At 38.4% G+C, this 23042-nt stretch overlaps 2 protein-coding genes across 3 annotated transcripts; both read right to left on the minus strand.

Annotated features, from left to right (window-relative positions):
* Positions 1-3669: 3669 nt before the first annotated feature.
* On the minus strand, positions 3670-4663 carry LOC131301027 (uncharacterized). The gene is made up of 2 exons (XM_058327119.1): positions 4259-4663; positions 3670-4219 (listed from the first exon to the last, which is right to left on the minus strand). Exons 1-2 carry the CDS (start codon positions 4478-4480, stop codon positions 3995-3997), a joined length of 447 nt encoding a protein of 148 aa, XP_058183102.1. The 5' UTR covers positions 4481-4663; the 3' UTR covers positions 3670-3994.
* Positions 4664-17673: 13010 nt separating this feature from the next.
* LOC131301028 (universal stress protein PHOS32) lies at positions 17674-19621 on the minus strand. 2 transcript variants are annotated; one of them, XM_058327120.1, is made up of 3 exons: positions 19161-19621; positions 18980-19077; positions 17674-18506 (listed from the first exon to the last, which is right to left on the minus strand). In XM_058327120.1, exons 1-3 carry the CDS (start codon positions 19447-19449, stop codon positions 18219-18221), a joined length of 675 nt encoding a protein of 224 aa, XP_058183103.1. In that variant the 5' UTR covers positions 19450-19621; the 3' UTR covers positions 17674-18218. The 2 variants fall into 2 exon arrangements, with proteins under 2 accessions (XP_058183103.1, XP_058183104.1); XM_058327121.1 differs by having other exon boundaries at positions 18980-19065; positions 19161-19615.
* Positions 19622-23042: the final 3421 nt, after the last annotated feature.

A 23042-nucleotide genomic window follows, 5' to 3' on the forward strand; every position in this document is an offset into this window, starting at 1 on the left:
AAGTTGAGCGCAAAAATCAGTTTCCTTTGATAAATCTCAACGAGCTCTTTTAAATTATATTTTCAAAATTACCTAAAAAATTATAGATTGCAAGATATAATTAATTTAAAAGTGACGCGGATTCTCAAAAGAAACTAAAGAATAGGGACGGAGGGAGTAAGAGAGATGCCGTGAATAAGTTCTTTATGGAGGAAATGAATCGCGACAATCCAATTGTGTTTTGGATGGTCCGGATTTTAATGAAACTTTAAATTCTTCTTCGAACAAGTTTCATTAAAATTTGGAAGGTCGCATTATACCTCTGTAAAACCTTATTCATGGAGCTCCATGAATATGATTTTCTCATATAAGTATAAGAAGAGTATTGCTATGAGAAGGCAGTAACTTTAAAAAAAAGAAAAAACTTTTTTACTAGGGGTTTTCGTAAATATGCTAGCTTTTACAAAGCTGAATAGCTCGCATCCAAAAGTATTTTGGACGATTCGAGTTTTTTTAAAAATGCGGACCATTGATTGTCGAAATGGAAGAGTGAGATTTGCCACCACCGTGAATAAGTTATTCTCCTTCAAACAAAATCCATAACGTGGATTAAAAAAATATCCATAATTATTTCTGTTTGACCAAAAAAAAAAAGTCTCATATTGTATACTATTTTTTATTTCGATGAGCTCATTATTTTTAAATTTGAAAATATGTACTTATTTCTTAAGTACTTGTATTTGAAAAACTGGAACAGGGCCTAATAATCTAACATATTAATTAGTAACACAAATGACACAATTAAAATACTAGAACGGAGAGAGTACTTGCATGGTTGGTAGTATTATTAGATTACTAGTCACCGGCCTCGTTTGATTCGCAGATTAACTACTTGGGATAGAACTAAATGTACATAATCGTGAGTTATCTCACATTTGGTTCCCGAAATGACTGTCGGGATTATTAATTCCAAGATTAATTTTATCCCTATATGGGGGTACTAAATAATTCTAGGGGGGAGGTGGGATTACGTAGGCTTAACAAATAATGAATTGTTTTCAAAAATATTTCGATGATATTGAGATTGATTTCAAAAGTATTTTTAGAATTATTTTCTTTAATATTAAATTCAGAAATTGTTTTGAAAAAACTTTTTTTTAAATATATTTTTTCAAAACTTTCTTATTTTTCAAAAATATTTTACAAAAACTTTTAAAAAAAAAAACTATTTTCTAAACTTTCACATTTTTCAAAAATGTTTTCAGAAATTATTTTTGTTAAAAAAATACGAAAAATGTTTTTTAAAACTTTCTTTTCTCAAAAACTGATTTCAAAAACTATTTTGTTTGAAAAATGTTTTCAAAAAACCTTTTCTTCAAAAAAAAGTTTCAAAAACTAGTTTTTTTTTTCTTTTTAGAAAATCAATTTTCAACTTTTTTAAGAAACTTTTTTTTTTTTTCAAAAATTAGATCAAAAAAAGAACTTTTCCCAAATTGTTTTGTAATGAAAATGTTTCACAAAATTATTTGTTTTAAAATGTTTCTTTTTCAGAAAATATTTTTGAATTTTTAAAAAAAAAATATCCTATTCCTTACCCCATAATTAATCCCACACAAATCAAACATGAAATTGGGTGAAATTAGGTATGAAATTAATTCAAGACAAATAATCCAGAAACTATTAATCCTAAAACTGTTAATCCCATCATTTTTAGTTCCCTTTTCAATTTCATATCTACAGAAGTACACATGAATCTCTCCGATCCATATCCCTAGTTTCAACTTTCACGAGAAAGGAATCGACTGGAAATTAATAGCCTGGCCTGCTCTAGTACTACAACTACTACTAAAGAAAGCTAAAGTTTGCAGAGAATACTGCAAAAAGCTTGCACGTGGAGTACGATGCCATGGGTGGCTTTGTTAAGGAATTGAATCCCACATTGTTTGGGAGTGGAATGGGTGATCACTTAATAACATCTGGGACCTCTCCACTCATTGCCAATTGGTTTTGAGATGGATATAAAGTTTCTACATGGTATCAGAGCGGGGCCCGTTCCACCCCACATTTTAAAAATTAACAATCCACACCCCACGATGACACATTTTAAAAATTAACAATCCACACCCCGCGATGACAGACCAGCGAAAAGGCTGCACGATGATAGGACCCAAAAGTGGCCACACGTGACAGACCTCAAATGCGGCTGCACGTGAGGGGGGATGTTAAGGAATTGAATCCCACATTGCTTGGGAGTGGAATGGGTGATCACTTAATAACATCTGGGACCTCTCCACTCATTGCCAATTGGTTTTAAGATGGATATAAAGTTTCTACAGGCTTTAACCCTTCTTTCTCTGAACAAATACAAATTACAAACATGCATTATGGTACATGAAACATTTTCCTGGAAGCGTCCGAAGTTCAAAGTCGTACCAGCAGCAATTTGACCACGATTCGAAATTTATTTTTGGGTGCTTTACCCTAAGCTGAGAAAGACATGCATCTGATTTCATCTTGTAAAGCATTAATTAGGCAAATCATCTTCTTCTTCTTCACTGGCCAGTTTAAACTTTAAAGAGGTAATTTTCGAACTAGCAAGTGAGTACTAAGAGAGGAGAGTACAAATTAAAAAAACCTTTAAAACAGAAGTACATACATTTTCTAAGTCTATTGCAAATCACCAATATCATTGCTGATCATAGTCCCTCGCAAATATGGACTTGCATGGTTTACATATATGGAGGGAGACACCAAATTCTTCACAGTTCAAACACCACCAAACGAGTCCACATAACAGTTGGCGTTATACCTTTACTGTTCCAGTTGCAGTTGCTTCTTGAGGAAAAAGCTTTTCAAAATTGAATTGTTGATCAAATCTTTTGCTCGACCATGTCACAAGAACGGTGGAATTGATTAACTATGTTATCAATCGAAACATAGATAGCAGATAAAATTGGTTATTTGCTGCTAAAAATATCGATAAGGGTGATCTTTAAGTGGTTTCCAAATTTTTGTAATGATACATAATTTTGAAATTGTTGCAAATTCTTGTCATGGAGTTTGGTGTTGGAATTTTATCTACTACTAGTAATCATTATTTTTGAAGTCGATTTATCCTTTTATCGTTTTACTAGTGAAATGCATTAAAGGTCCCAAGTAAGGCCTTGGAATCTTGTAACCCTTCCGGGAGTTGTCGTCATTTTGACCACCATCTCTCCATTATCAATGTGCGTACAAGTTAATCCGAATACATGAGTTAATAAAAAAGAAAAGGGCAAACAAAATGTAACCAGCCAACACCTTGAGTTAAACAGAATGCATGTGTTCTTTTTTACCAAATCAACGTAGAGGATTACTAGTAATTTGATAAAAACTCTTTCACTGGCTGTCCCGATCCTTATAGCCCCTCTCCCACTTGTGCGTGGGGTGACGTTGTGTCAAGAATTGCTAACAAAGACAATGGAATATGAGACTTTAGGAGGGAACACACCCTTAATTAATTCCAATTAAGCCAAGTCTGCTAACTCAACCCATTGGGGTTAAATTTCAGTGTTGGCTTTATTTAGTGTGAGAACTGATAAACATATGTGGTACTCCATCTGATTTCATATCTTGTGAAGGAGAATTAGGTATATATGTATTGTTGTTCCCCAAATCCAACGAGGAGTAATGTTTTGAAACTATCAAGAGTGCTATTAAAGGTAGGAACGTACGTATACTAAAAACCCTTCACAAACAACATGCATCACCGGCCAGATCTTCTACATATTGCGAATCACCATCACCGATCATGGTCCCTCTCTCTTTATACACAAAAAAAATACTTAAGACGTACAAACACAGAGAATTCTTTTAGTAAGTTCAAAGAAACACCAAACGACTCAGCAAACAGAACGTACTTGGCATGAAAGCAAGAAACACACATAACAATTGACACAGAAATACATATATAGAGATATTGGATACCAAACAGAGAGATCGAGACACTCAAATGGTGAAGCAGATACGATCACGCTCAGCGGAGACCGCGGAAATACGCTGCGGGGTTTGCTTCAAAGGGAGCCCTAAGAATCCTGACAGCCCCGGCAGTTCCAGGAGCTATCATCGTCTTGGCCACCGATCCTACTCCTCTGCCAACGAGGCAGCAGCAGCTGAGGAAGAAGCGAAGGAGGATCCATAAGATGCATAAAGCCACTGCGGCGACGATGTAGGGAGCGGCAACCTGGGCCCAGTGTTTCAGCTGCTCCACTCTGGTCTCTGGTGGGAAAACCTCGTCCACCTTTGCCATAAAGATCTTGCCAAGGTGCTGGAGCACTGCCAGGAATTCCTTCAACTTCTCCCGCACAAAGTTGATCCATTCCTCTGGGCTCATCGCTTTCCCTATTTCCCTCAACTTTTCAAGCACATAGTTTATCCAGTTTTCAGCCCCGAATTCTCCTTCTGCTGCACTTATGTCCAGCACATAGTTCATCGAGCCCTCTACTCTCATCCCTCTCCCCATCTCTCTATCCCTCCCTCTCTCTCTCTCTCTCTCTCTCTCTCTCTCAAAGCAACAATGCCAAACCTTGGAACAATTAGTAGAATTCAAAAGGAGAGCTGAAGCTTAAAAGCATACTATGGTTTGTCTTTTTCTTTTTGGTAGAGGTTTGCTTTCTTTCTAATTAAACTTAAATACTACTCCACTACTTCTCAGGTGGCATGCTAAAGATGAGAGAATCTTATTGTTCTTTACTGTAGCAACTAATCGGGACCGTCCAAAAGTCTTCTGGATGATTCGAATTTTAATAAACTCTTCTCCGGATAAATTTATTAACATTCGAACTGTCCAAAATACTTTTGATTTTAACGTACGGTTGCGAATTAGCTCCGTAAACAATTATTCACGACTCCACCGTTGAAAAGATTTTCTCGTTAAAGATATCATCATATCCCTTCATTATTTGGTTTACTAGTGAGTAGTGATACTAATACCTACTACAGTATTATTGAGGCGACCCAGTTTTCCATCCAATAATCATGTTTTTCCTTCCTCGGCTAAAGATTAATCACTCATCGTTAGGTGGTCTACTTTTTACTGTTTTTACATGGACAGGAGCCTTTATTTAACTTTAGAACGGACTCGCCAGCTGTTTGTCTATTGTTTTTACTTGCATTCGACGAATCGACTAAGAATTGTTGCGTGTGTGTGCTGGAATGTGGGTGTTTGGGGCGGTGGAGTTTGGTTCCTTGCCGTATTTTAGGACTTCTCTGGAAGCAAGCTTAATGAAGTGAATGGAGATGAAAGAAGAATAACAAAATGGACTTTATTATTCTTCGAGGTAGAAGTCGATCGACGATGAGAACACAATCGAATAGATAGTTACGTTACAAGCTACTCCTAGAGCAAGAAATGTAAAGTACAGATAAAAGTAGAAGTCTTTGGGCGATTGATTGAGGGTTCTAAATGTCTTCTATTCTTGTATTTATAGGCTGTCTTCAACTTGAAATTCAAACCAGATGAAATTCCCTCCTTCGATTTGAATTGAACAGTTACTTCCATGCTTCTTTGTCTTGCTCCACTATTTGCACGAGGCGGTTACTTCTCCATGATTTTACACGTTCTCAATGTTGTAATTGCTTCAACTGCCTGCATTAACTGTTCTATCCATGATCTATATGTAACTCATGCTCTGGAACGTGTTCTGGAGTTGATTGCTAACCGTCGATTAGTCAATTTGATTTGCCTTAATAGGCTTCATATTGCATTTATATTAACTAGTCTAAAACGTGCTGACACGTGTAACATTTTTGACCCGATCGATCATATTAAACTAGAATACTAAATTATGGTGTAAACAATGCCCCCCTATTTGCCTGAGTTAAAGATTAACCTAGGTAGAGATTAACTTGGATAAATAATCCCCTAGTAAATCACCGCCTATATAAGGCAGAGTACTTTAAATTTTAGGGCACGCATTTGAGTCTCTAAACATTAAAAACTTGTTGGTCCATTTTGACAGGCCTTGATATAATGTTAAGCCTGGTGAAATCTTTGCTCAACTCCTGGAATCCTTCCTTAATGTATGTGAGAAATTGACTCTCAGTTACCCCAACTTGATTAGATCTGACTTCTGAGTCTTCTATCCTTGTTGGCCACAAATGTTCGTTGTAGAGATCTGCTTCGATATTATTGGTCTCTGTTTTGAATGGATGTCGGTCTGCCCAAAAGACCTCCATTCTTTCTGCTTCTTCCTGCTTCAGAAAGATCAATGCCTGATGCAAAGAAGATGGCACACAACTATTTATATGGATCCAATCTCTACCTAGTAAGGCATTGTAATTAGACGAAGAATCAATTACAAAAAATGTTGCATTCATCCTCCTAGTCCCAACTTGCAGTTGCAAAGATATTACCCTTTTAGTAGGAGAACATCCTCCAGCGAAGTTACCAACTGTAACTTCTGTTGGGATCAAATTGTCATTGGTTTTGTTCAGGACTTTCAGCATTCTAAAGGGTGAAATATTGACTACTGCCCCATTGTCGACCAACACTTTCGAGATAGGTTGGCCATTCATATGAAGTTTGATATATAGTGGTTTCAAATGCCTTATTGAGGCATCATCAGGTGTTCTAAGAACTACGCACTTTTTCCATGTTTATCCATCTCGACGTTAATGGGCTGTGACTGAGAATGTTTCTCTTTATCCATTATTTTCACAATTGATTGGGTGGTATCCTCAACATCACCTGCCAAGTTCATAGGCTGATTTGGTTTTGCCTTGAACTGCTTTGGCAGAACTAAGATCATATTACACTGATAGTTTATAGGTACTGACCCGAATTGGATTGCGGCCAGACTTTCACCAAATGTTGCAGATCTCTGTGGAGACGGGGAAGCATCTTTGATCAGATCTTCTTGTTCTGATCCTTTGTCAAAGAGATCATCATCGTCTGCTTTCATGAGTTTTTGGAATTCCTTCATCTTCTTCTTCAAACTCTGCTTCAACTCTTTCCTACCCTTTGGTTGGGCAGTCGACTGGAGCGAAACTTCAGCATTACTTTCTTGCCCTCCATGCTTGAGAATTGGCTATTTCAGACCACTGGTTTCTCCCTGCTCTCGGGTCCATACCATGTTTGAAACCTTTAATGGTTCCAATCTTTCTCTTGGTTCGAAAACATGATCCCATGGGTCACCATAAGCCCTGGCTGCAAATTTCCTTTGAAGTCTTCTCTTTTGTGAACTGGATACTTTGGTATACCAACCCTCTGCTGGGAATTTTGGGTGATTAAGCGTGCTCCAATCCTCATGATCATGATTAGGCGGCATTACCCTCCTAGGTTGGTGCCACCCACGTCCATAAGGTCCTCCACCTCGTGGTCCAATACCTCTTCTGAAACCAACACCCCTTTGATTAGGGTATCTCCCTCGATTGGGAAATTGGTACTCCACTACTTCAAGGTTTTGGCAAGAAGGTACCCCAGGCCTTGCAGGCACCACTGGGTGTCCTCTGAATAAGAATGGTCCATCATCTGGCCCATAACAATGTTCTGACTCTATCCTGTTGAAAAGCCCTAGGTCTATTCCTTCATAAATTAGTTTGGCCCCATCATATATTTGAAGATCGTTTCCCCCCATTGTGTTGAACCTTATTCCGAACTTGGAGAATGCACTTTTCTGCTCCTTTTCTGCTATAATTGCTTCTCCATACTGGATCTCATGTCTGCACCTGATACAAAGATAATCATTTAGGAATCTGGAGGTATGAGACTTTGTTGACTCTTCTTCAATCTGCATCTGATCTTCCTCCTCTTACTTTTGTTTCATAATAGTGGAACTCAGCCTTTTAGCTAAGCTGGCTGTCACCATGTTCACTTCAATCTTTGGAAAAAGGTTTGATTCAATACCCATCGGGTCCTTATCACCTTTAGCATATTGCAGCAGCCCTTTTTGGATCAAATCCTGTACACAATTCCGAAATGTAACACAATTGTTAGTATTATGCCTAAACGAATTGTGCCATTTGCAGTATTCTTTTCCTTTTCTATCTTTATTCTTTTCTATCTTTATTAGAAGGAATAATATGCCCAGGACTTAAAGTGATAAACTTTTGTTTTAACAGTTCATCAAATATTTGGTCAGCTTATGCCAAATCAAACGAATATTGTCTATAATTTGCTTGCCCCCCACGCCTATTGGGTTGGGATGAAGGCATATTCATTGGTTTTTCTGCTTTAACCAAAGTGTCACAAATTATGGGGGACTTTCCAACAACTTGTGCTACGTCGATATCAATATCCCCTTCTACATCTTGGTAATATGTGATTGTGCCCATTCGGTAGTTGTTGAAGTTTACCAAACGGCCGTCAAATTCAATTATTTATTAACCGGACTACAACTAAAAATTTGCATAGTATATTGAGGAAATCCGAGTCGATCCACAGGGAGTTCGAATATAGCTTGTTTGGATTAGATGTAAGAGTTTGCGGCGTTTAGGCGGCCAACTTTTAGTTTTCCTTTGAAAGGTGAGAAATACCCTTATGAAAAAAACTAGAAAATGAGTTCGGACTAAGAACTAAAGGCGGCAAGGCAATGGAGTTTCTAACGCCCGTAACTTAAGCCATCTAACAATTCTCAACGAAAACACGGTTGAATCGCACGGCATAGGCTATCAACTGGAAGATTTAGCTATGAAAATTGTTAGACTTGATATTTGAACAACAAGCTTAACACAAGGCGTGATATAGCTCCCGGAACCATGTGAGCGAGCACAGGATCACCGGAGATTAACAACGCCAAGACTTACATTCAAACTAAATATCAAGGTCAAGAACTAGAAGCATGGTTTGGAAAGCGAGCAAGTTCTTTGGTTCTTCTGGCAAACACGAGTCGAGACATAGCTCACGGAACCATATGAGCGAGCATATGATCACCGGAGGTTAACATCGACAAGTTTTGTTACATAAAAGGCAAACCACACACATTTACAAACCAAACCTCAAGTTCTAAGATTGAGAAAAGCAAGATTAACGTAAGTCATGAAGCATTAATCACCCCGGTGCCAAGCCTAATCAACTACTCACACATAAGGAAAAGACTAGAAAGCATGCTAGAATTGAAAAACATGTTTAACCGATAGAACCGAAAATAAACTTAATTTAAAGAAGAATCTAGTCCGTAGTTACAACATTAATACACGACAAATTAAACGAAACCAAATACTTACTTGAGTTCTAAGGAAAATAAGCTTGAAAACTTGAGCAACAATAATGGAAAAAGACTACCCTAAGCTAACTACTCTTTTCTAGGAGAGAGGAGAGGGATATTTATACAAAAACCAACTTTCTCTCTCAAAATATCTTAAAATGTTACTACAAGTAGCAAGTTTCCAAATATGGAAGGTTGAAAAACTGTGAAAAGCTGTCAGTAAGCAATCTGTATCCATACAACCAAAATGGTGTATGGATACCGAGATGTTAAGCCTGTGTTGGGAATTCTCCGTAGAGGAGCTGTATGGATACAACCAAAACGGTGTATGGATACGCTGGAAGCTGTCCAAAAGATAAGGCCACCGTATCGATACAACAAAAACGGTTGTATGGATAGAGCCTTATTAACTGCAGAAATGGCCTCTAGCTTCAAAATTTGGCACCCGACGCTTCCAAACTACACCTAATGCTTCGTATTTTGCTCATTAGAGGATGGTGGCACTTCGCCACTTGGTCTTGGAAGCTCGGACTCCCTCGAGGCATGTCCATGGTGTTCAAACGCGCCTTATTTATACGAATTACCTGAAATACACAAAAACCTACTTTACGTGCAATATCGCATAAAAACGACAACATATATGTACAAACACAACATATTAGAAGACTTAAGCACCAAGAATATACATTATTGGGTGCTTATCAATATGTTCCCAGAGACGTATTTTTTATTTGCTCTTCTTCCTGGAGAATAGTTTCAAATTGAGATGCTCTCATAGAGAGATCAAACAGATCTTTGAAATTAGATCCATTGAACTGCTTTTTAAAATTAAACTCGAGACCATCCTGAGCTATTCGAACTATCTCGGTCTCTGGCACATTACAGTGACACTGGTTTCTTAATCTCTTAAACTTAGTTAAGAACTGTTCTGCTGTTTCAGTTGGCTTTTGTTTTAACTTAGCCAAATCAGCGATTGAAACCTCTGGTTCGTGCCTAAAGTATTGATCATGAAATTGTTCTTCCATGTCTTGCCATGTATGGATAGAATTTGCAAGTAAACTTATGAACCTCGTGAATGCTGTTTTTGTTAACGAATGCAGAAACAATTTCAATTTAAAAACATCATCAGAACCCAGTTCGCCTAATTGCAGGCAAAATCGGCCTACATGCTCGATTGTTGATTGGTTCTCTGTACCACTAAAAAGTGATAACTCAGGCAATTTGTACCCCCTTGGCAAAGGAACATTGTCAACCCAATGTGGGTAAGGCTTCCTAAACATAGGTTTCTTTACCCTGCGTAGCCCTGGTCCGTGCACATCTTGGATGACTTCCAATATTTGTGCCCTGTTAATATTTATGGGATCCGGGGCTCTAAGAACATTTGGTACATGAGGTTGTGCAAAAGGGACATTCTGACCGTTACCATTGCCAGTATTTGGCAGATTGTGAACGTACTGACCACTATTTTTATTATTTGACACAACTGGCATAGTATGGTACGTGTAATTGCCATGATTTGGCAAAGTTTGTGCAGTGCTATATATGTGCTGACCATTGTTCATAACATGGACTCTTGTGAAATCATTCTGAGGATTCTGACCAGGATTTAGACTATTATTTTGACCATTCCCACTACTGTTTCCAACTTCATATATAGATGGAACGTTCCGATAAAAACTGGTCGGCTTTATTGCGGATCGTAGAGCAATTGGACCTACATATGGTCGACTATGCACATTCATATTTGAATCAAATGTTGGATTTGAATATACCTGTTGAGGGGCCTGTCTAGGCAAATCACCGGATTGCAACTGTTCATGAACTACTCCATTTGCATCAACATCTATGATAGATGGGGGTGTAACTACCCTTTTCATTAGGGTAATCAATTTCTGTGCCGCTTCGTCTTCTGGGTTAGACAAAACCTGTGCCAACTGCCTGGAAAGGCTCTGTATATCCGTTGGTACACTCAAACCATTCCCTTGGCTATTCTCTGGCATCCTTTGTTCAGGATGTATCACATCGTTTTGGGTTTCCAAGCCTTCATTCTGAGGCTCTGTTGGTCAGTCACCTTGCTTTCTTGCTGCTGGTGCTATTACTTCTAACCTAGTAAGTGCCCTCCTTCTAGCGCCAAAATTGTTTGTCTATTTTTTTTACTTGCAGTCGACGAATCGACTAAGAATTGTTGCGTGTGCGTGTGCTGGAATGTGGGTATTTGTGGTGGTGGAGTTTGGTTCCTTGCCGTATTTCAGGACTTCTCTGGAAGCAAGCTTAATGAAGTGAATGGAGATGAAAGAAGAATAACAAAATGGACTTTATTATTTTTTGAGGTAGAAGTCGATCGACGATGAGAACACAATCGAACAGACAGTTACGTTACAAGCTACTCTTAGAGCAAGAAATGTAAAGTACAGATAAAAGTAGAAGCCTTTGGGCGATTGATTGAGGGTTCTAAATGTCTTCTATTCTTGTATTTATAGGCTGTCTTCGACTTGAAATTCAAACCAGATGAAATTCCCTCCTTCAATTTGAATTGAACGGTTACTTCAATGCTTTCTTATCTTGCTCCACTATCTGCACGAGGCGGTTACTTCTCCATGATTTTACACGTTCCCAATGTTGTAATTGCTTCAACTGCCTGCATTAACTGTTCTGTCCATGATTTATATGTAACTCATGCTCTGAAACGTGTTCTGGAGTTGATTGTTAACCGTCGATTAGTCCATTTGATTTGCTTTAATAGGCTTCATATTGCCTTAATAGGCTTCATATTGCATTTATATTAACTAGTCTAAAACGTGCTGACACATGTAACATTTTTGTCAATCAATCATATTAGACTAGAATACTAAATTATGGTGTAAACACCAGCCAACTAACTGTTAATTCCCCAAAACCATGTTACTTGATGACTTTTCGTACATGATAAATTGAACCCTTCACTCTCAATCCTGAGAAATGGTGATTAGAGGAGGGAGGCTCCCGTCCAATGTAGCAATTGTCTAGTCCGATCAAGTTTCAGTCAATTGTGGGTCTTTTTCGGGTTCAAAATAATGATCATAATTGTTTACGTTCTAGATCTCGTCGAGAACATTGATTACGTCAAAAATTACGTTGATCGGATATCGTTTGATTCCATTTCAAAATGCATTAAGTTTCAAAAAAATGTGTTAAAGGGATTGCAATCTAGTATTGCACATAATTTTTTTTATTACAAGATTAATGCATTTTGAAATAATATCAAACGATATCCGATCATTATTTTGGGCTCAAAAAGGGTTGAACGGGACTAGACCATTGCACACTAGATGGGAGCCTCTCCCTTAGAATGGATCGGTAGTCGGATTTATAGTTTCCCATTCCGGTCTCTTTTAAAGGGATTAAAAGTTGTAGTGAAAAATTTGAGTAGGTGACGGGGCCAAAGAATAATTAGTTCCCCATTCAGGGTTATAAGTATAAATTTTGTTGTTATGAGTTATGACAAGAGAACGAATTATTGAGAATCAAAAATAAAATAAAATTGAATTATTGATGAGTGCGGATAGTTAACCAGATTTTTAAAACGAAATAAAGAAATATGATTTATTATTTAGACAAACGTTACGTACATAGTGTAGAAACTTTATATTCATCTCAAAATCAATTGGCAATGAGTGAAAATGTCCCAAATGTTATTAAGTAATTACCCATTTCACTCCCAAGTAATGTGGGATTCTATTTCTTTAACATCCCCGCTCACGTGCAAAAGCGTTTGAGGTCTGTCACGTGGCCACTTTTGGGTCCTATCATCGTGCAACTTTTTTGCTGGTCTGCCATCGTGGGGTGTGGATTGTAAATTTTTAAAATGTAGGGTGGAACGAGTCCTGCTCTAACACCATGTAGAAATTTTATATCCATCTCAAAACTAATTGACAATGAATGAATAGATTCTAAATATTATTAAGTGATCACTCATTCCTCTTCTAAATAATATATGTCAGACTTTATTTCCTTAACACGGAGACACATACAAAGAAAAATATTAAATGATACTATATATACTATATAAAATATATTAAATACTACAATCGAGGGCGCGCATATCGAGTAAAACGGGGCGGGTGAAGGAATATCATTTCCATCTAATTATCTAATCGAAACGAAGAAAACTCATTTGGATGGGACGGGAGTTCGGAGGCAGGGACAACGACGGCAACGGACGGAGAACTGAGATATGCCCCCGTGAATCATCCAGCAGCGGAGGGAGTGTTGAACCAGTGGGTTCCTGGGCCCCACTGGATTTTCTTCTGTTTAGATATGTTTATTTTGTATATTTTTGTCTTATAAATTGTCTTGCAAAAATACATTTTGCGTATCATTTTATTCTTGGATTTTAATCATGTATTGGAACAATTTCCCACACTGGCCAAAATGAAAAGTCTAATGCATAAAAATAGCCACTATTTACTATTTGAAACTCTCTTTTGCGTAATGTCCAAAATTCAAAAATGATCGAGCTATGGACCATTTGTGTTGTACTTTATCAAATGTTCACAATTATGACAACGGTCATGTTTTCCTCTCTATGTCGACAGAATGTACAACGCAATTTGGATTTGGAGACGGAATGAAGTATGAAAAAAAAATACTATTTTCTTTTAGTATGGAGGCAACATTGCTAAATATTGATATCTTAATTATTGTGAATTAAGTAAAGACAGAGTTACAACAAAAGATTTCTCGCTACACACTTTTTCATAGATGCATACATGAACGAGCGATTCTCTTAGACTTATCCCGCAACGATAATCTAAGCAATTGGTTAATTTTTATAACTTATGGAAGCAACTTTTCTTAAAATGTAAGGGTTTTTTTTTCTTATTCTTGACAAAAGTTTTGTTAATTGCCTAGCATTGCTTGTTACGACATACTATATTGGATAAGGTGTGGTAAAAAGGTGCCCCACAAATACTGATTCCTGGCCAGAAAGTCTAAGGATCCCGACCGGGGGATCCGACCAAATTCCCGGCGTCTCGTCGGGCCCACTCCGGCCACCGGACGGATGATCGGAGCTGACCAAAATTCTTAAAAAAAAAACCGAGTGGGTGTACGCGGGAATCAACGGCATCTGATGTGTGTAGGTAGCCGAATGGAGTGTTTGGATCGGCTACCTACACACATCGGATGCCGTTGATTCTCATGTACACCCACTCGGTTTTTTTTTTTAGAATTTTTGGTCGGCTCCAATCATCCGTCTGGTGGCCGGAGTGGGTTCAGTAAGGCGTTCGGAATTCGGTTGGGATCCCCCGGTCGGAACTGTAGCACTGTTCATTCCTGGCTCACTCCAGTGGAATCATCACTCATGTGTCATCATTTAGTGGGCTACTTTATCTGTTCTAGGAATCATAACATGAAAATTAAGGACCAAAACAATACAAGAAGACTTGAGCATCTTTCTGGACGGGTTATAACTTGCAGGTTGGTTCCATTGGTTGAGTGCCTGGCTAAGTTAATTTAGGTGAAGAGTTTAACTCTTACCCACCACCACTTTACTAGCTCCCTAACAGCCCGTTTGGATGTTGGAAAAGAATTGGGGGTATTAGTTAATAAGGGGATGAGATAATAAGGGTATTAGTTAATAAGAGATGACCCACATTGATGTGATGTTTATAGAGGTGGATTCAATAAGAGGTTGTTTGGATGAAGTATTAAAAAAATGGATTAAATAATCCTTTGTTTGGATGAAAGATTAATAAGGGATATAAGGAAGGGTGGATAATGTAAAAAGCTATCAAATGACCATTTTGCCCTTATGCAGTCCCTAAATTAATTATGTATTATGTTTTATATGTAATTGCAAATTTAATTATTCTTTCATAATTTAAGCCGTAATATTTATTTTTATTAACAAATTAACGATTTAGTATTATTATAGATATATTTTTTACAAAAATTCTGTTTTATGGAGGGGGTGTTATACCCTTATTTAATTTACATTTTTAATTGATTATGAGTGGGGGTGCATGATAACACTTGGGGGCACACATGCACCTAATAATTTTCATGTTTTGTCCTTGTTCTTATCGAACCTGTGTCCCATTTCGTTCTTTTAAGAGAGAGAGAGAGAGAGAGAACAGTAGAAGAAGAAAGAAGAAAAACTGCGACACACGTTTCTCCGATCCCTGGTGAACGCCACAGTTTCGTTGGCCTGGTTCGATCCCTCCCTCTCTCCGATCTGTTTTTGTTCATTTTCTTCTTCTTGTTTCATTGTCTCTGTTCATAGTAAAAAAAAACCAAGGTTTTGAATTTGGGCTGGGGTATTGGGGGTTGGGAGAAGGGGGATTAGGAGGGGTGAAATCGTCCATTTTCGAGGGGGATTAGGGGGATAACTTATGGGGACCTCAAACCCCAGCCGAAGATAAGACCGCCGATGCCCCTTTCTCCGGTCTTAGCCAAGAACGGTGTTCTGGAAAACCCCTCCAGTTTATGGCTCCCAAACGGGGGCAAAGTGTGGGGCCAAGGTCTTACAGAGGGATGAAAAATAATCCCCCTTCTATATGATGCATCCAAACGGGGCCTAACATATATATCGTATACGTTCATACCTTTCCTATTTTTGGAGAAGTTTTCGAGTGCCGAGTGAGTACCACACACGTGGTTCCTCGTCAGCAATCCTAGCCGTCTAAATGTATTTTGGACGGTTCGAATTATAGAGAGAGAAAAAGAGAAGAGAGTACTGGACGGGTGAGGGGGGAGAGAGAGAATAAATCTGAGTTGTCTAAAACATGTTTTGACGGTTGGAATCGCCGATGAGAACCACCGTGTGGTACCCGCTCCGGCCAGGGCCGGCCCAAAATATTTGGGTGCCCAAGGCCTGTTTTAAAAATGGTGCCCTAAACGCTTGACAATTTTTATGGGGGAAAAAAAATAGTCAGAGAAAGCCAAAACTATAGTATTAAACCCACTTTGCCAATTGAGCCTTTCCTCTATCGATGTGGGACAAACAAGTTGCAAAATAAAGTCTCCCACCTATAATCTCACATTGCTAGTTGAAGGAAATAATGAAGGCAAAAAATCTTTTATAAGTAGAAAGTGCTACTTCCTCAGTATCAATACTCAAGAGACTAGGCCTTGCTTCAGAAACTTGGACGGAGCATTTCCTAAAAAAAATCCTACCCAACCCAAATACTAAAAAAAATTGAGGTGCCCCAAAAATTGAGTATGTTGGGGATGTCCAAGGCCCAAGCAAGCCTTGTGCCTGGGTCGGCTGTGCGCTCGGCACCCAAAAATTTCTTGAGAAAGGCCGGCAAAAACACACAGCTCAAGCCAAGTTGGGCTTTAGGCAATATCATTTAAGTCCGGACTCGAACTAGAATATAACAGGCCCGATCCAATTACAAGTTGAAGCAAGCTTGAGCAAAGTTTTCAGAACAAATTCTTTATTGATTTCTTTGGACAACCCAAAGGTCGCCTTTAGTTCATTGAAATGAAACTCGTCTGGACTCGACCTGAAATATCTTGAGCCCGATACGACTTGGATGGGTTTTGGGCAAGCTTTGGCCAGCCTTAAGCTAGGCTTTTTTAGACCACAACTTACCCAAACCCACCCGAATCGCGACCGTGACGAAAAGAAGATGCCACTCTGTTTTTGAGAAAATTTGAGAAAATAAAAGAGATGAGAAGGAAAGATAGGAGGCGGAATGAACTTGAGATTTTGAGAAAATTGTATATTTCTTTAATTTTCTAAAATAAGACATGACCCACTTTTATTTTGATGTCGTACTGCTCTTCTCTCCCGTAACAAGTTGGAAAGGGTAGGCACTTCTCAGAGCCAGAGGTACTCGGTGGCCGCGGGTGGAAGGGTAGGCACTTCCTGGAATACAATTCCTAGCTTCGTCCTTGTCGCCAAGGTGTCACATATGTGTAGATAACGAAACTTAAGTTCTCCCATACAAAAGCTTCCCCATACACCAACGGGGAAATATACTCCAATAAATTGGCACCCATTTTTTTTTTTTTTTTTGTACAAATACAACTTATTTCTTATTTTAATATCTGAAATGAAAATTAGTTTTTTGCACCCAAAAAAAAAAAAAAAAGCTTCCCCATACATCATCCGATAATGTCCACTATCGACATAACATGACCATATCTCTCATATTGAAACCCATTCCAGTACCGCTACTTGTAGCGTTGACCGACCTTATCCAATGCATTCGTTTAGCTGAAACAACATAACAATTTCCATGCTCATTTGTCTGGTTAATTGCAGCCATTTTTACATTTTTACCCATGATAAAAACTCTGTCCATATTCGTCTGAGTAAAATTTATAAGGACCCAAAAAAAGATAGAGGATTGTTCCAGGTGGGTCAAACTGGCCCCCATGCAACAAAATAGAACTCAAAGACCATGTGGACTAATTGAGCAAAGTGTACCATCAGAAGAGTCCTTAAAGCTCCAAAGGACGAGGACCCCATCATATTTCTCCCAGCCATTATTGCTTATACTCCCTCAATCATGACACACACTTTCACATTTTCAATCTTCATTTCATACCCAAATTCTCTTCCATTAAACCTTCTTTTTTTTTTTTTTTGGAAAGAGTCACGATACACGAACAAACTGCTTAGGACAAGTCTTTAAGCAAAATAGACTCTAAAGCGGGCGGAATACAACCCGTATGAAATAAGATTTTCCTGCCTATACACTGTGACGCTATCCAACGAGCAGCTTTGTTAAGACCAAGATTACACCAAACGAAAGACCACCGTCTTGTCCCTGCCCATTTCTTGATATCCGCAACAATTGTAGCCATCTCCCATGGACATTGTGCTTTAGAATCAGTAGCATAGGTTATGAGGTTCTTGCAATCGGATTCAAAGATCACCTCTGGGAAGTTCTGTTCTACTGCCAAACAGCAAGCAATCCGTAAGGCCCATGCTCCGATAGCCAAAGCCGACGAGACCATCACTCCCTCATTATCTACAAACACTAGATGAACAAAGACATTACTGTGAAATGAGATTACACGCTTTTGTGATTTCAGAAGTTCAACTACTGCAACAAATACTCGTCAAGCCAAGAGCCAGAAATCTTTGTGGCGTTTCGTGCTGATCAAATACCCTCCGATCTTCTTGCTCTTCCTCCTCACTCCAATCGCCATGCAACTAGAATTCTGGATGCAGTACTCCACCACCCCGCCGCCGCCTGCCCGATTCCCCGCCCACGTCATTAGGAGGCGCCACGTCACCGATTGCTTCCTCTGCCCTAAAACCAGCATCGCCACGCCTTGCTTCTTCGCCTCTTCCACTATGGTTGGGCCTTTCTCTTTCCCCTCTGCCACTGCTACCTCAATATTTACCTGCCAATTACCCAAACACTCAATCTTACCCTCAATTAACTCATAATAATTATTTCACCGGTTAACACGAGTAATAATCTTATAAATCACCCAAAAAAAAGTGTCAAAAATAAATTCCCCTCGTCATCTTAACATAAGTCTTTGCGCTCAATTGTTTGGTTGATTGTTGCAAATTTTACATAATTATCGACTTCCATACGAATCTGAGGTTAAGGTTTCGCAATAACACACAGATGCAGAGATTCCGAACATTTGCATAATTATAAAATATTGGAAAAAATAAAATCAGAAAAAAAAAAATGTACACAAACCACTATATATCTAAAAAGAAAGACAGTACTTTTCATCTTATGCATATAATAAAGCTGTTCAAACATCCTTATGCCAAAGTTACTGTAGGGTCATAAATTCCATAGCACCCTATGTGGAAGATCCACACAGCCCATTAATTCAGAATCCTATATAATACCCACCTCAGGTCTCTTCTGTTGGCACATATTCTTCATTGATTCAAGGAATTCAGAAACCTTTGGAGCTATCTTCTTGCTGGTCACTTCACCTGCAACAAAAACTAAAACATTTTTGCTATTTTTTTATTCACTCTGAATTGAAATACTGATCAGAGGAAAACAAATGTCAGAAGGTCCAGATAACCTGCAGGGTTAGAAGGCTTGGTGACATGAAGAAGAATCACCATGTCATGGCTCTGAACGGTGTGAGTCAATGCCCATTGCAGAGCTCCCTTGGCTTCCATGCTCGAATCGACCACAATCATAATCTTCCTCCCAATGGGCTTTACCGGCTTGATCACATCACCTGAATTCTCATTTTTCTGGTCGGTTTTAGCGTCGTTTTGGGTTTGGACGGGCGGCGAACGAACCCGGACATGAGGCCTGATTCTGTTTAAGCAGAAACTGGGCATTTTCACTCCAGTTCTGCCCATTATGGGGTCCTAAGTCCTAACTCCCAAGGGAGAGACACCAGCTGTAATCGGAAGAAGAGTGGAGGCTTAACTAGCAGTAGAAGAAAAAGAAAAAGGCAGCAATTATACCCTGTTGTGAGGCCAATTTGTGTATCAATAGTGTGGGACATGTTCTTCTTCTTCTTTTTCACTTTTGCTGATTAATGATTTCTTGTTCTTTGTTTGCTTTTGTTTTTTTGGGTGTGGGGGTCTACCTGTAAACGTGGTAGTCATGAAGGTGTAGGGACGTACCTTATAGGGTAGTTTTGAAGCGAGGGGAACTTTTAGCCTGTTTGTGTAAATTAATGGTGGGTTGTATTTTTTTATTCATTTTTATTTTTTTATGGTTAACGTCTTAACGATCAGGTATCTGGATCAGTTTATGTGCATCTTAACTAATCCCTTCACTGGACCAGTCAAATAGAAACTATCAACGCTGGCCAGGACTAAGAAATTTATAAGAAATTACTTTTTTACGGCCTGATCTCAAGAATCAAACCGGCAACCAAACCCCCAAACCAACCGGATTAATCTTGGGCTGGGCAACGCCCGGAATGACAAGGATGGGTAGTTTTGGGCCGGAGGTAGCTGTTGGTGGTTGCTAGATGGAGGAGTGTGGCTGCTGTGGTGGTCGGGATCTGATCTTTTCTGTGTGGGATTGAAGGTCTGGTGTAGGTTTTTTCTTCTCTCTTTTGGTTTCTTCATTTTTGCTTCTGCATTTCCTGTTTTCCTCCCCCGGTGGGGGGCTTTCCTAACCCTTATGTGGGTTTTGCTGGCGATTAGTCTGGTGTTGCGTTCATCGGAGTCGTTGGTGATTAGTCTGGTGTTGCATTGATCGGAGTTATTCTCTATCTGTTTGCGCATGGAATTGTGCGAGGTTGTAAATATTTTGCTTGGTGTTTAGGCCTTCTTTGTGGTCACTATATTCCATCTGTTGGGATGGCTACCCCGTTCATTGTATTTTTCTTGTTATAAATAAAATATCCTATCGATTGAAAAATAAAATAAAATAAAAATCTTGGGATGGGTTGTATTTCCAAGCTGTATCCTTCACTCCTTTGCAAACGACATTGGAGCAACCATTTTAGGGACTAGCCAGAATTTTGCTTTTGGGTGTCAAAAATTTACAAGCAATGCCAATGACCAAATAGAATTTCCGCGCTCTTATTAATTTCATAAGTCCAATTGTATAAATAAAAAAACATCTTAGAATTGAAAAGTAAGATTAACTTCATTTGATCCCAATAAATATCATCAAAAAAAATAAAAACTTGAATCGTTGCTATCTGGTTTCATCTCCGCATAACTTTTTTTTTTTGCTGCCGAGCAAAAAAACTTTTTTTTTTTTTTTGCTAGTTTGTAATTATGTAGTATAGTAATATTTTATTTGAAGGTTATGGTAATTGGTAGATACAAAAAGGTGCACCAGCTGGAGAGGTAGAAAGAATTGTTAATTATGTTAGGTATGATTACTACCAAAAAGAAAAAGGATATGACCCCTCGATCCTTATGATTATAATTATATAAAGGAGAATTCTTCGAGTTAAAGGCTTAATAATCTTCAAATTGTTAGACTTCTAAATAGTTTTAAACATTTAGGTCACTTGAGGGTTAATTTGTCTGATCGTTAATTTCGGAGTCCCGAAATTAATTAAATTGCGTACAAACTGATCAAACATCCGATTAAAAAAAGGGGTTGTAATGGCTTAGGTTCTAGGTTAAAAAAAAAGGGGGTCGTAATAGCTTAGGTTCTATTGGAGTTGGTAAAACGTTACTTTTTTTTTTTGCCATATTTAATAGTCCGCGGGAGTTAGCAAGTTAGCAGGTAGTTAAATTAGCACTAGAAGAGTCCAGTAGTTTTCCATAGCTTTGGATCCCAACCGCCCTCAAGGGGCCTTCGAACCTCTGCCTCCTGAATGGAGGAGAGGGTAGGTTGCCAACTGCACTAGGTAGTGGAACCTTAAAAAAAATGAAGACGGACGACATGAAGAGAAAATACAATAATGAAAAAGAGAGAAGATAATTATGTAGATCCCAAAAGGCAAAAAGGACTAATATAGATTGACACCTACTGCAATTTAAATCATGGATAAAAAGATACATATGACAGCAGTAATTTTGTAGGATAGTCCGTCTCCCGTAAGGACAACCTCATATTAATAAAATGCGGACCTCCCTTTCCCGATTGAATTTCAATGATCCGAGCAGCTCAATGTGTTCAGAACGTGATTTTAAGGGTACCCGAGAGAAATCAGCAAAAAAATTGACCGGGAAGGGCTTCATCCGAGCAGTTTTTGTTTGTGTTTTATCGAACGGTTCAAACAAAAACTGCTCGGATGAAGCCCTTCCCGGTCATTTTTTTTGGCAAATCTCGCGGGTACCCTTAAAATCACGTTCTGAACACATTGAGCGGCTCGGATCATTGAAATTCGATCGGAAAATGGAAGAAATGAAAAAGTTCGTATTTTAACTAAAATAAGGGCTCCCTCATTTGAGATTGACTGTTTTGTAAGATATCTACCACAAGTATAAAAAACCTGGGCGGCCCCCACATCAACATTTACCTCTAACCTCTGAACCATTTGGTAGATGAGGTACCTTTTTTGATCAGGTATGGGTATCACTAGAACAAAAGAATTAGGCCGGCTCTTAGTATTTTTTAGGGCAAATTACTCAAATGGTTTATGTAGTTTGGTCTTTCTGTCATTTTGGTCCCTCTAGTTTTAATTGGCTCGATTTTTAACCCTGTAGTTTTGATTTTGTGTCAATTAAGTACAATCACTAACTTCCATTTTCTCCTACTAACTAAGGGTGAGCATAGTCCAGATTGGCTCGGTTTTATAATAAACCAAGGATCAAACCAATACCTACGGATTATAAATTTACAGAACCAAACCAACCCATAATAGGCATAGAACCAAACCAATCCAATCAATTAAACTACGGTTCGGTTTCAGTTTTAACCACGGTTTGCATTGAACTAAGCTACCATCTTCAGAAAAATATTTGAAGTACTTAAAATTATGAAGATAAATTAAAAAAACTTATATTAAAATCAATTTTATTCAAATTACCAAAACAAACTAACATCAACCAATTAATTTAAGAGTTGAGTACCAACATTTGCCTCAAACTAGTTAATACCACCTACTAAACATCTTACGATAGTTTAACCAAATAAAAGGCCAAAGATAATTCTTAAAACTATAGAATTGAATTGAGGTAGCAAAATGGCAGTAGCAGCATGGTAGCAACCAACTTATTTTATATATATTATACGGTTCAGATCGGTTTGAAACCATAATCGTGAACATTGAATCCACAAACCAAATCATATAATGCGGTTTCTAATTTTTTTAAATCATGACCAAACCACACTACTAAAAAACCAAACCAAATCTTTTGGTTTGGATTGGTTTGGACTTGATTCACGGTTTGACGGATTTTTTGCTCACCTCTAACTAACGGAACGAATTGTGCAAATTGCACTTGATCCCCTGTGATTTGCACTTGGTATAAGTTTTCCCTTATTCATTTAGAAACTTCAACACAACCCATGGTGATTTTGTATATTA

The sequence above is a fragment of the Rhododendron vialii genome, chromosome 9a, assembly GCF_030253575.1.
Source record: "Rhododendron vialii isolate Sample 1 chromosome 9a, ASM3025357v1".
In the NCBI taxonomy this organism is placed as follows: domain Eukaryota; kingdom Viridiplantae; phylum Streptophyta; class Magnoliopsida; order Ericales; family Ericaceae; genus Rhododendron; species Rhododendron vialii.